The sequence below is a fragment of the Quercus robur genome, chromosome 9, assembly GCF_932294415.1.
Source record: "Quercus robur chromosome 9, dhQueRobu3.1, whole genome shotgun sequence".
NCBI lineage: Eukaryota > Viridiplantae > Streptophyta > Magnoliopsida > Fagales > Fagaceae > Quercus > Quercus robur.
This window is the reverse complement of record NC_065542.1, coordinates 36,429,171-36,442,856: the sequence shown is the minus strand read 5'-3', so window position 1 is coordinate 36,442,856 and position 13,686 is coordinate 36,429,171. Positions and strand designations below refer to the sequence as shown.

Below are 13,686 nucleotides of genomic sequence, written 5' to 3'. Positions count from 1 at the left end.
ATTTTTAGGTTTTGAGGGTATTTTGGTCATTTTCTAGGTTCCAAGAGTATTTTGATCATTTTCAAGAAATTTAGATTTTATGTTGTTTATTTTAAATTTTAGATGGGTTTTAGTGGGTATTGGTGGGCTTATCCATTAAGATCTATATAATTAAATAACCTAATGGGTCTGTACCAATTTAGCCCAAATATTCAAATGCATTGGGTTAAGACTTATCCAAATTAGGTGAGTAATGATGGGTGGGTTCATGGATATGGATAAAAATTACCACCTCTACTGAATAGTGATTCACTATTACCTTGTATGACATTGTACCAAAGATAAAAAGCAATTCTAATTAGTTTTTTATGCCAAGTTTTTGAAGAAGATACTTGTAGGTTGTAGTTTCCACCTCAAGCTTCTTGTTTATGAGGTCCTACAAAGCTTGGGGTATTATTTGGACACCCCCCCCCCCCCCCCTTTTCTCAAAAGAGATAGATGAACGAAAACTCAAATATTTTACTCTCCTTAATCGTAAGTTGTGTAATATGAAATTTATAGAAGGCATGAATTAATCAATATCAAATGGATATGTGGAGAACCCCCCACCCCTACTCTCCAAAACTCCTAGCCTCCAAAAGAGGTGGAAAAAAGAGAGAATATTATTTCAAAATATCTAAAGGTTTTTGCTGAGTTGGGGGCACTAGTTAAGTATGAATAATCTTGTTTTTTGGTTTCGTGCTTGTATATTAATGTGGTAATAAATATGAGAATAAATTAGAACGTGTAAATACACTGGTTTACACCCTCTAATAATAATGTGACATGTCATATTTTTACTATATAAAATATAGAGCACGACGCACACAAATACACAATTACACCCTCAAAAATACATAATATAATAAAAATTAAAACCCACATGACCAGAAAATCAAAACTCAAACTCATTGTGTGGACAACCAGCCCAACAATGAGCCGTTGGTGATGATGACGGTGACGCTGCCAAGCTTTGCTTACTTTGGAGAGTCATAAGAACCTAGGTACTGGCATTGGGGGGGGGGGGGGGGGGGGGGTGTAAACACCCTTCAGTTGCTATTTTACAACTCAAGACATTAAAAACACACTCCATCTGGGTTTTATACTTTAAAAAAATTGCAACCTATGAATAATAAGGTTGCAACAATGAATGTTCTAAATTGCGTCCCCAAAGTAATCAGGTGATGGAAAGAGACGGAAGCACAGTAATATTGTAAATAAAATAATGTACGTAACTTGAAAAGTAAAATAGCTTGAAAGTAAGAACAATAAATAGCTTGAATATAAGAACAATAATAAGGCGGTAGAACCAGCCAAGCAGTATGTCAAAATAATTCAAAGTAAATGAAAGTAATTTAGAACCGTCCGGTATGGCAGTAATCCATCCAAGGTGGCGGTAGCAACAAGTAAAATAATGAACATAAAACTTAAAATACTTGTTATTGAAAGTAGGATAAACACTTACAGTAGTAGTAGTGAATATAAGATTTCAACAGTTACAGGTTAACAGTTACAAAGCTTGAACTAGTCCTAGTTACAAGATTTGTAGGATTACAAGGCTTGTAGTGAACAAAGGTGAACAAGGTAGTAGAAGTAGAAGTAAGGTGGGTTCTCTCTCTAAGAAGGCTAGTTCTAAGGGAAGAGAAATCAGAACTAAAACTTAACTTGAAAAGCCCTTAAACATAAGGGACAACCCCCCTTAAATAGGCATTCAGAGTGAACAGTGTCATGAACAGTAACGGATGAATAGTGACAGTGAATAGTGACAGATGAATAGTGACAGGTGAATAGTGATTGAATAGTAAAATAGAATTTCTCCTCTTTTTTGACTCAAGATTGTAGGGAACCCAAAAGATTATGGGAATCCTCTGTAGAGATCAGCAATAGGCCTATAAGTATAGGGACAAGTTCTCATTATTGGTGTCCTTTAGTGACAAAAGAAACCAATAAGAAAAAAAAACCAACAAAAGGAACCAACAAGCATGCACTTCCATTGTCTTCACGTGAACAATAATCGTTGGGATTCTTTAGAAGCATCATATTGGTGGGAAACAAGCTTCTAGTAGTAGTAAATATTGAAGCATTGGCCATTGTGCAGGCCAGACAAATAAGAGAATCAAAATCTCCCGCAAAATCCGAAGAATCATGAAACAGTTCCAGATTTTCAGCAACATATTCGCTCAAGGACAGAGAAATATTTTGGCTTTTGTGCAAGCCAAACAAATAAAATAGCATCTTACAACAGTAGTGACCTCATCAATCAGTAGAGGGAAACATAGGGAAACATACTCATCAATCAGTAGAGGGAGCATCGGATGGATAACCATTAAAAGGATCAAAAGGACCTTGCGGAGAATCACATTCATGCTCATGGTAAATAGAATACTTATTACAAAATCCGCAATATAAAATTGGCTCAAACTTTGAAGTTTTCCCTGGAATGAGAAGACTTTTTAGGTTAGGATGATCTTCTGTTTGTAGGTGAACAAGGGCATCAGCGTAGGATTTAGGACCAAAAACAACAATTCTATCTGTGCTTCTTATGAAATGATAGTTTTTCCATAGATTATGAGCAACTTCATGAATTTTATTATTAAAATAATTTCTCCAACAATTTGCAAGACCAATAGGATCTTTAAAGGATAATTAAGAATTTCCTTTAAACCATGGCCATTGGTGAGTGTAACCATTAATGAGAATGAGATGCTTTGAGGGTTTAACATTCATCCAGTTATTCCTTTCCCATTTTGGCAGAGTGCTCCAGCATCTAATAGTAACAAAAGATCTAGTGGAAGAGTTTTCAAACCCTTTAATAGCATTCTGAATGATCTATGGAAGTTGAACTAGTCCTAGTTACAAGGTTTGTATGATTACAAGGCTTGTAGTGAACAAAGGTGAACAAGGTAGTAGTAGTAGAAGCAAGGTGGGTTCTCTCTCTAAGAAGGCTAGTTCTAAGGGAAAAGAAATCAGAACTAAAATTTGACTTGAAAAGCTCCTTAAATATAAGGGACAACCCCCCTTAAATAGGCAAAATTCGGAGTGAATAGTGTTATGAACAGTAACAGTGAATAGTGACAGATGAATAGTGACAGGTGAATAGTGACTGAATAGTAAAATAGAATTTTTCTTCTCTTTTTGACCTAAGATTGTGGGGAATCTTCAAGATTGCAAGAATCCACCGTAGAGATCAGCAATAGACTTATAAGTTTAGGGACAAGTCCTCATTATTGGTGTCCTTTAGTGACAAAAGAGACCAATAAGAAAGAAACCAATAAAAGGAACTAACAAGCATGCTCTTACATTGTCTTCACATGAGCACTAGTCTTTAGTAACCTTTAAAAGCATCATATTGGTGGGAAACAAGCTTCTAATAGTAGAAAATATCGGAGCATTGGCCATTGTGCAGGCCAGACAAACACAAGAATCAAAATCTTCCACAAAATCCAGAGTATCTTGAAACAGTTCCAGATTTTCATATCCGTCATGGACAATGAAATATTTTGGTTTTTGTGCAAGCCAAACAAATAAAGTAGTATCAGTCTTGTAACAGTAGTGACCTCATCAATCAGTAGAGGAGCATCGAATGGATAACCATCAAAAGGATTAAAAGGACCTTGTGGAGAATCACATTCATGCTCATGGTAAATAGCATACTTATTACAGAATCCTCAATATAAAATTGGCTCAAACTTTGGAGTTTTCCCTGGAATGAGAAGACTTTTTAGATTAGGATGATCTTCTGTTTGTAGGTGAACAAGGGCATCAGCATAGGGTTTGGGACCAAAAACAGCAATTTTATCTATGCTTCCTATGAAATGATAGTTTTTCCATAGATTATGAGCAACTTCACGAATTTGATTATTAAAATAATTTCTCCAACAATTTGCAAGATCAAAAGGGTCTTTAAAGGATAATTGAGAATTTCCCTCAAACCATGGCCCTTGGTGAGTGTAGCCATTAATGAGAATGAGATGCTTTGAGGGTTTAACATTCATCCAATTATTTCTTTCCCATTTTTGCAGAGTGCTCCAGCATCTAATAGTAACAAAAGCTCTAGTGGAAGAGCTTTCAAACCCCTTAATAGCATTTTGAATGATCTGTGGAAGTTGACTGGCCTGTTTATGGCTTGTTAACTTTACGAACCTAATAAAGCCATATTCGAACATTTAGGAAAGCCAGCTAGGATTAGGATCATCATCATCACCATCATCTGAATCTTCATCAGTGAAATATGAACCATCATCAAAATCAATAAGGAGACCAGGAAATGGATGTTTCTTTTCATATACTCTGAGACTACTCCCAAAGTGATCTTCCCATTCAAGCTGAATAAAGACATTATCACCTTCGTCTAATTCATTAGGGTTAGGAATAGTGGCAGTAACAAGTTTCCTGAAATACTTGGACCATAGGTCAAAAGACCTAAACATAGCCTTGCTATCCAGAATACGATATTGTAAATCTGAAGGCAAGTTGACAACAGCACTTCTTAACATGGATTGGGTCTTAAGACTCAATCTAGCATAATCAGTGCCCATAATAGTCGCTTTATCTATTGAATGGATTTCCTCTTTGCCAAAGAGTTGACTAGTGTAGTCTTTAAGACGGCTCACAAGAGCCTCATTTTTTGAAACAAGGTTATTTTCTGGAACAAAGTCAATATTTGAAGCAAGGTCATTGTCTGGAATAAGGTTACCATAATGGCTCATATAAACCTCATTTTGAGCAGCAAGGTTAACAAGGTGGATTTCAAGGGCTCTGAGGGTTTTTTGGAAAACATTACGGTGGTTTTTGGTAAAAGCAAACTGAAGGTTGTCAAAAATGAATTTAATAGAATCTGGTAATTCTGAGTAGGTTCCATTGTGGAATTGTAAATTTTTTGACAAAACTTCCTGTAAAGCAATTAATATATCACCATTAGAGTATGTCACCTCTGCCGGGACATCTCCTTGAAGGGATGTTGACCCACTGGGTTTTACCCCAGAAGATGCGCCTTCATGCCTTTTAAAAGGTTGTCCCGCTGAGAACCCTTTGTTTTGAGAATAATCCTGTGCAGGAGCTTTTCCCTTGTTTTTCTTTTCCATAATAATCCACTTACTAGTGGTATAAATGTGAATATTATTATTATCCCACTTATTAGTGGTATTTATCCACGCATCATTGTCCGATTTCTGCAAAGAACCATTGATAATGTTAGGATAATGGATAGTATTTAACATTTTGGTACTATGAAAATTACCTTTAAAATCATCAGTGAAAGATTGGGAAGAATTCATCACTAGTTCTTGAATAATTTCATTCATGGGAGAATCTTTCTTATAAGACAGATTATCAATATCAATTTCAAACTTTGAAGCAAATTTAAATTTTACTTTCTGTCCAAATGGATTAGTAGTAATTCTATCATGTTCAACAAGAAAGGGATACAAAGCATTAATAAATGGCAAACCAAGAATCACTTTATCAGTCATATTTTTGACAAGAACAGAAGGAATCTTGAAACAAACATTATCATGGCACACATGAGCATTATTCAATTCATACTTAATCTTCATTTGAGAACCATTAGCAGAAACCAATCTTTCAGTAGATTTTTCAAAATATTTTGAAGGAATTAATCCTTCTTGGATACAGTTCATATCTGCACCAGAATCAATCATAGCAATAACAATGAAATGATAATCAGGAGAAACAACAATTTTAACTTTTGTAAACCATTTTGGAGGAAGTAATTTATTAACAAAAGCAAGTTGGGGATCAGTGAAAGTATCAGGAGTACCTTTATTAGAAAGAAGAGCCTGTTGACTGGATTCATCTCCATCACTGTGCTCATTTTGTTCATTACTGGATTTATTAAGATCTTTATCAATTTTTAACATTGTCAATTCTTGTTTGAGATTATTGTTATCACTTTTCATGCTTTTAAATTCATGTTTTAATTCATTTATCTCTTGTTTAACAATATGAATTTCATTTTGGAGATCATTAACAGTTAGTTCTTTAGATTTCTTTTTATTAAATCTTTCCAAAGTTTCTTCAAAACTTATGGTTGATTTTGGTTTTTTACCAATTTCATCTCTTATCAAATTTTTCTTAAATCTATCCAAATATTCTTTTTGCAATTCAGGATTTTGAATTTGAATTATTAGTTGAATTATTAATTTTTCATCTTCTTCAGTCTTGGTGAGGGCATTAACAACATTGCAACAAGAATCTCTACAACCAATTTTAATATTAGGAGAATCAGAAGAATCATCAACGGATTGATAGCAAGAATCAGATGAAGAAGAAAAATCATCTTCCAAAGAATCAGACGAGTTGTTTGATTCAAGGATTCTGAATAATTTTTCTTGCTCTTTATCATCAATATTTAGCATGTTAAATTTGTTTTTTAACTTACCAGGTTTTTCCTTACAGTCTTTGCTAACGTGTCCAGGTTTACCATAGTTAAAACATTTACCTTTACTTGATCTCTGTTTAACATGTTTTTTAGAAACATTTTTCTTCTTATCATAGAAATCATTAGGTTTAACAAAGTTATTTCTGTATTTTTTATATTTTTTATGGCTTTTATCATGTTTTTTACCTTTTTGCCTAGAAGGAGCAATAGGAGGCAAACCATATTGTTCACAGAAATTTCCTATTTCATATTTAGCTTTTCTTTTATTTTTTAATTGATGTTTTAGCAATTTTTCATCATTACACATATTGATACCAAGTTTTTTAATAGTACTGAAAATATCACCATAGGTTAAATTATCATAATCAATAGAATCATTTTTACCCATTAATTCTTGTTTTACCTTATGAGCAACGATAGGAAGCAGACTGTCAATAAACTTTTCTTTCCAATAAGGCTTATGGCAATCTTTCCGAAGCATCACTCTGGAAGTAAAAACATCTTGATACCATCTGTAATCAGACATAGTTGGACAACTCAAATTATTCAAATAATCAGAAACACAAGATGAAATATTGGATGGAGTACCAACAAAATGTTTGAGAATAGTATAGATCAAGATATTAATACCATCAAGAATACCACGACCAATACTTTCATAAAAAACAGGCAAACCTTCATCATTCTTTTTAACAGCATGTTTAATAGACTCTTTGGATTCTTTAGTGATGTATGAATCCCACCACCCACGAAGAGTACCAGAAAAACCAGTAGCAAGTAAATTAACAATTTCAGGTTGATCAAGATCATGGTTATTTTGATAAGTAATACCAACCATAGACATGTGACTCATTTTATTAATAATTTCCTGTTCAGACAAACCATCAATATTCCATTCATAAAGCCTATCAGCAGAAACAGAAAACTGTGTTTGAAAAGATCTCTCTTTAAACTGCATATCAGGAGGAGTAGGTTTTGAATACCAGTTTTTAGTAAATGACATGGGTTTGGAGTTCCCAACAAATCTTTTAATTTCTGGGAAATCATCATCAAAGATTCATTTTGCAGAAACAGAAGAAACAGTATCAGAATCCGAATTTTCTTCAGAAACAATTTCTTTTTTGGAAATAGTTCGAGCAATTGGAGTACTTGTAGAAGTACCCTCAGTTTTAACCTTTAAGTCAGAAAGCATTTTTTCAACAATTTCAAGAGTCTTGGACTGAGAAGTTTTGAACATAACTTTTTCTCTTTGACTGGGTAAATCAATCAAAGGTTTCTCAGTTTTAACAGGAACAGGTTTTTCAGAAACAGAAACAGATTTTTCAACAATTTTTTCTTCAATACGGACAAGCTGTTGACCAATAATATGCAAAGATTGATTAGTAAAATTGTTTTGTTCAATAAGACTAACAATAGGAGTTTGATCATCAGCAATTTTGAAAGGAGAGGCCTTCACTTCCTCTTTTGTCACTTCATCTTTCTTAGTAGTTATCAAAATTGAGTCAAGAGGAGGATGACTAGATCTAATAATGGTTTTATCTATCTTAACAAAATTTGATTTTTTTATCACATTTAAATGTTGTTTTGAAACCTCATCTTCTGAAATATAATGGTTTTCAAGAAAATCAAAAAACAAAACATGTTTTTTCAATTGATTCATTTTTCCCAACCAATTTCTTTTAACACGGTCTTTTTCAGACTGAGCAAAATTATTTTGAAAATATTTTCTTTTGGTCATGTTTTTTGCAAGCATAAACTCATTGTACAAAGAATCCCAATCAATTTCAAAATCATCATTTAAAACAGTCAAAACTCTTAATTGATTTTGGTAAACAGGAGGATTTTCAATAGGGGGAGAATCAAAGTCAGATGGAGTAACAGAAACAGTGTCTTCCTCATCTTCATTAGCAATTTTATTAAATGGAGAGGAAGTTTCAGGTTTAGTAGAATAATAAACAGAGCTAACTTGAGATTTATCACTCGAAATAACTTTTAGCTTTAAATCAGAGGATGTTTCCAAATTCCTTTTCAAAAATTCATTGATCTCTCGATCTCTTTTTGAAATACTTTCAGATCCAGCGAAGGCATGTCTTCCTTCGTTGATCCTCAAAGGTGGATTGTTTTGAAAACTTATTTTAACAGTACCATCAAGATATTGTTGAATATGGGTGAGATTAAGTTTATCAAAAATGGGTTTAGCAGGAGGGGTTTCTTGTTCTAACAACCAATCATTAGGGAGTTTAACATCTTGCCATTGAATCATTTTTGGAACTTGAATTTTAGCATCAGGAGTTGAACATTGAATTAACATGGTTTTACCCGAAGGTTCTTTAGGAATCATAGCACAAGGATTCATTTGGGTACCCATTAGTTTATAATAAATGCGATAGATCAAAGCAAAAGGTTTACTTACAACCTTACTATTCATAGGTTGTAAAGAAAAAAAAATAATATTTAAGTGATAAGTTTTTGTTTTTTTGTTTTAATTATATTTTTAAGAAGGAAAAGAGAGAGAGAGAGAGAGAGAAAGAAGCAATAAGCTAGAGGGTGATTCGAGGAAGGTGGATTGAGCTAATCCATAAATTGAGTGTGCTACTATTTATTTGCATTTTAATTATAAGGCAATTTATTGCTTTTTTATTTATTTATTTATTATTGAGATTCAACGTAATTACAATATGCAATTGTACTGTGTAATTAAACCCCCTCTCTCTCTACTAACACTTTAAATCCTAACCATTTATCACAATTGCATCAGGTTCAATAATTTTTTTTCCCTACCATTTGCAGGTCCCTTGTAAGTTTCTGACTAATTTTTTTTAGATTTTTACCTTTTTATTATCTACAATATTTTCAAACAAAAAATTATATAAGTTGTTTTCAAAATATAAAAAAAACAACGGATTAAAAAAAAAAAAAAAATCCTCAAATTAAAGGCGCCAAAAAGGGTGGAAAGTCTCTCACTCTCTCTAGTCTGATAGTCTCTACTCTACTCTCTACAGTAAACCTAATAATAAGTAAGAAAGTAAGTGGGAAGAGAGAGATGACATCAGCAATAGGATGGTACGGACCCCTCATCGATCTCACCGAAGCCTCTCTCCACGTGGGCGACTTCGTTCAGCTCCTCGTTTTCGTTCACCGATCAACTCCTACTGTTCAGGTCGAATGTTATTCATTTGGATGTTATTCATTTTTTGTTTGTTTGATAGTTTATTAATTGAATTTTGGTATTGCAATTAACGCAGTACAAGTTATCAAAAGGCGGAGGAGGAGGAGGAGGAGATCAGGTAATAAGGACAGAAATTCAAGTGGGTGACAACACACGACCATTTTTTCCTGTCTCCCTATGGCACAAGCAAATGCAATTATCTACACCTGGTGATGTCATTTTGTTACAAAGTCAGTTCTATACTCTAATTTGCTTTTTAAGATTGCAACATTTGTTTCGTTACTCATTATAAATAAATAAATAAATTATATCCAAATTAGTTTCTAACGTGCCCCAATTTAATTATTACAATTTTTGGTGTTAACTGTTAAAGTGACTCATTCATAATACTCAGCTCCAAAAGTAAGACCACTTCATCATGCACAATATCACATTTTTCTTTTCTTTTTGGTTGGGTAGAAATTCCAGCTTCATTTTATTTACAACTTTTTCAGGATCAAAGACCATAAAAGCTTGATGTTTTTAAAAGCTTAATAGATTCTACATTTCCATTTTCTCCAAAGGGCTGCGCTGCACTGAAATATCTAATTCTATTTTACATTATCTCTAGGATACAATTACTCACATTGGATTCTTCTACTTCAGAATGCATTCTGTTGAACGTGTTATTTCGGTTTTAAATTTTGGTTTGATTTCTGACATAATCTACTGTTAGAGTTCTGTTAAATAATATTATTAAGTTTACCTTTTTAACATCTTTTTTTGAACTCAGATGTAAAGATTGCAAAATTTGGAGATTTTGTTGAGGCCAGAACTGTCCAATGCTCATCGTTGCAATGTTTAATCCACCCTCATGAATCACTTTTGTCAAAGGGTATAGCACTACTACTACGATATGTTATTCTTCTACTTAAATTTCAACTGATTTTAGATCTTTACAGCTAGGAATCAGCATGTAATTAGTATTAAGTTAATTGAGATTAAAAGAAAGACATGTAAAATATTATGTTTATATTTGTAGGCGTTGATGATTTAATAGCAAATTGCCGAGTTGGGACAACAACAAAGGAAAAGCTTACGAGAGTAATAGAATGGTTACAGCGGTCTGGATCCACTCTTTGCAATCTTAACGTGCACAGTGATCAAGTATTCTATTTACCCTTTTATGTTTACCTCTATTTTCAAATTTGATATAATCTATTAATGTGGCTAATAATACGAATCTGTTGCTTATGGAGCATGGATGCAATTTTCTTTTAAATGAATCAATTTGTGGAAAATGTTATCTTCTTCTTTTTTGGTGGTTATGAATCTGTGTTGAGTTGTGTCCAAGTCATTTTATTGCATGCATATAAATTTGGCCATCGTTGCTACTTTGTTTTTTGGTAAATGCTTCTTCACTTTGTGGTTCTGTTGTCTATACTTGGCTTCTTTTTGTAGTCCCACTGGTCACTCTAATTCACATAAAATGAACAGTGAGTAAAGTCACATGTTCTGCCTTTGGCTTCTTGATTTCATGTTTACTCTGTGGTATATATTATGCATCTTATGATATCATATTTTGAACCCATTTTGGTTTTCTAGGTAACCACAGATTCCTGCATGAAGATACATTCTTACCCTGATAAAATATCTCACAGTTTGTGTTAAGCTCAAAACCGTGTGGGATATCAGTAGCATTTCTGCAATTGACAGATACTACTTTCATTTGGAGAATTATATTACCATATATGATATGCTTATGCTTATAAAGCTTTGATGCCCCCAAGTGTTCTCATTGCTTTTCTATTGCTTGTGACCCTGGGTGATAAATGGGTTGTTTGTTTGTGTTGGTTTTTCAATATTCAATCATATCTGCATCTTCAGTTCTTGTCTGGCCTTCATGTTAGACTGCATCATTTAACTTTTTGGAGGAAATTACTGATAACAACTTGTGCAGAAAAAGGGGCATTTTTTAAGAAACTGGAAAGTGCTGGAAGAGACGAAATCTAGGGACTGTTATTCCCTTTCCGAAGTAACTCATCTATCCAACTCCTGCAAGGCAGTTTTCCATGCATTGGTTGGTGAAATTTTTCTGCCATATACTCAGAAACCTCTGGGTGATTCCGAGAAGGAAAAGATGTTTATCAGCAGGAGATTATATAAAACAGGAGACACTAGTTTAGTAGAGGATCTCATTTGCACAGGCTGCCAGCTTTGTGGTTCCCCTTTGGATTTGGAGTACAGGTATAAAACATTATATTTTATGCTTTGTTGCAGTGGCACTCTATAACATTGAATATCTTTTGCCTTTCATTGTAGCAAGTCCATGTTTGAACAAAATTCCATTCCACGATATTGCTCAGAAAGTTCAAACCGCCTTCATGCAGTGAGCTTGATATATAGGCCCCTTATGGTATGGTTTTGTTCTTGTACCATTTTGATTTACATATTATTTTCCTCATTAAAACAGTAAAGTTCCACACCTTTTTTCCTTGATGGAAAACCATGTGTTCACTGAGGTTACCCGCGATTATTCTTTGCTCTGACTTCAATTCTCCAATGTTTCTTCAGAGTATATGGTCATTTTCACATGACCAACATCATTTAGCAGTAATTCACATGCTTTAATTAAAATGATGAAAAACTCGGAAAAAAGCCCCAAAAAAAAAAAACACTGAAATGATGAAAAGGGAAGTACTAATCATTTTGGATTCATTCAGTAGAGCTAGACAAGGACTAATTGATATTAATATATTATCTATTGGAGAACTGCAGAATACAAAGCCAACAAAAGTATGAGCTTGTATTTCTCATATGGATACCTAATTCTTGAAATATAAGGTGTATGCCAAGCAGAAGAGGATGGGATCAACCATCACTTGGTATAGAAGACGAATGATTTATGAACCAAAAACCTTCTAAAATATGTTTTAAAAAAATGGACTTGCACCATTTCTATGAATATAAACAATGGACAGACTAATTTATTATTACTGATAGGATGAAGATTGCCTGATAAACTAGTGTGCAGGCAGAATTTCTGGTTTGATGCCCAATCCTAATGTTATTACATTTTGTCCTTTTCAGAGTACTTGAAACCAATAAACTCAAACTCAAATGGCATTTTCACTAGGTGGGTGTGAAATTACCCCCCCAAAAAACCATGGAATACAGTGTATGAAATCTCAACAATCTGGTGACTTAGAAAGCCAAAGCTTTCATGGAGATGGACCTTAATGGTGGTTTATATCTTATTAGAAAAACTCAACAATGGCTAATCAATCATCCACCAAAGGATTTGATAGGGGGACCTTTTATGTGGTTGCGGATTCCTTTTATTTGTAAATTAAATTGTCCTCCTGTCACTGTTTCAGCAAGGAAATCATTGCAGAGGCTGGATAAAATATATATCTCATTATCAAAAACTGAACGAACATCCAAATGAACTTATAATAATTTTATTTTAGATTCTTATTCATTATCAACATTAATCATCTTGCGATTGGTAACTACTTTAGATTCTGTTAGTTTTTGCATGTTCTTATATGTTTTCAACGTGTTAAGCTAATCTTTGCATTCAACTGCAGTTGTATGTATGGGATGAATCAGAATACTTGCCCTTACTTGTCAGGAACAAGGCTGCAGAAATCTTGTTTGGAAACATTAGGGCTGAAAGGGTCTACTTATGCTATAGAGAGGAAAAGCACGATTGGCAGCCTGATCCAAAAGATGTTCACAAGGACAGGCATTTTTGCACTAGAGTCTCAAATCACCCCAAAGCTGCTGCTGGATTTCCAGGTTCTTTTTCATCAGATCCAGAGATGAGTCTCAAAGGGAAGGGAAAACAAAGTTGTGACAAAAAGATGAAGCTGTATTTCATTTGGTTATTTTTTCTAAAATTGTTGCTACAACAAGGAAAGAACAGTCCTTTGAAGTTTGAAGTCACTGTAAATGCCAGCTTAGATAGGGAAAATGGGAGGTTTCAAATGGTTTCCATGTCGATGCCATGCTTCAGAGCAAAATGATCCAAAGTACATTTCATTCCTGGAATCTGTGGAATTTATGTTACAGTATCTTCTTATATGGATAACCGTTCAAAAAAATCCATTATAACATA

At 33.7% G+C, this 13,686-nt stretch overlaps 1 protein-coding gene across 2 annotated transcripts; it reads left to right on the top strand.

Annotated features, from left to right (window-relative positions):
• Positions 1 to 9,359: 9,359 nt before the first annotated feature.
• LOC126698302 (uncharacterized) lies at positions 9,360 to 13,684 on the top strand. 2 transcript variants are annotated; one of them, XM_050395442.1, is made up of 8 exons: positions 9,360 to 9,578; positions 9,664 to 9,817; positions 10,360 to 10,461; positions 10,609 to 10,733; positions 11,527 to 11,813; positions 11,889 to 11,982; positions 12,657 to 12,702; positions 13,157 to 13,322. In XM_050395442.1, exons 1-7 carry the CDS (start codon positions 9,462 to 9,464, stop codon positions 12,663 to 12,665), a joined length of 888 nt encoding a protein of 295 aa, XP_050251399.1. In that variant the 5' UTR covers positions 9,360 to 9,461; the 3' UTR covers positions 12,666 to 12,702; positions 13,157 to 13,322. The 2 variants fall into 2 exon arrangements, with proteins under 2 accessions (XP_050251399.1, XP_050251398.1); XM_050395441.1 differs by lacking the exon at positions 12,657 to 12,702 and having other exon boundaries at positions 9,363 to 9,578; positions 13,157 to 13,684.
• Positions 13,685 to 13,686: the final 2 nt, after the last annotated feature.

Excerpts from the sequence above, each read along its gene's own strand:
- LOC126698302 (XM_050395441.1), top strand. The coding sequence starts at position 9,462 with ATGACATCAGCAATAGGATGGTACGGACCCCTCATCGATCTCACCGAA. Across the intron at positions 9,818-10,359 it reads TGATGTCATTTTGTTACAAA|ATGTAAAGATTGCAAAATTT; the intron begins GTCAGTTCTATA and ends TTTTGAACTCAG. Across the intron at positions 11,814-11,888 it reads CCTTTGGATTTGGAGTACAG|CAAGTCCATGTTTGAACAAA; the intron begins GTATAAAACATT and ends CTTTCATTGTAG.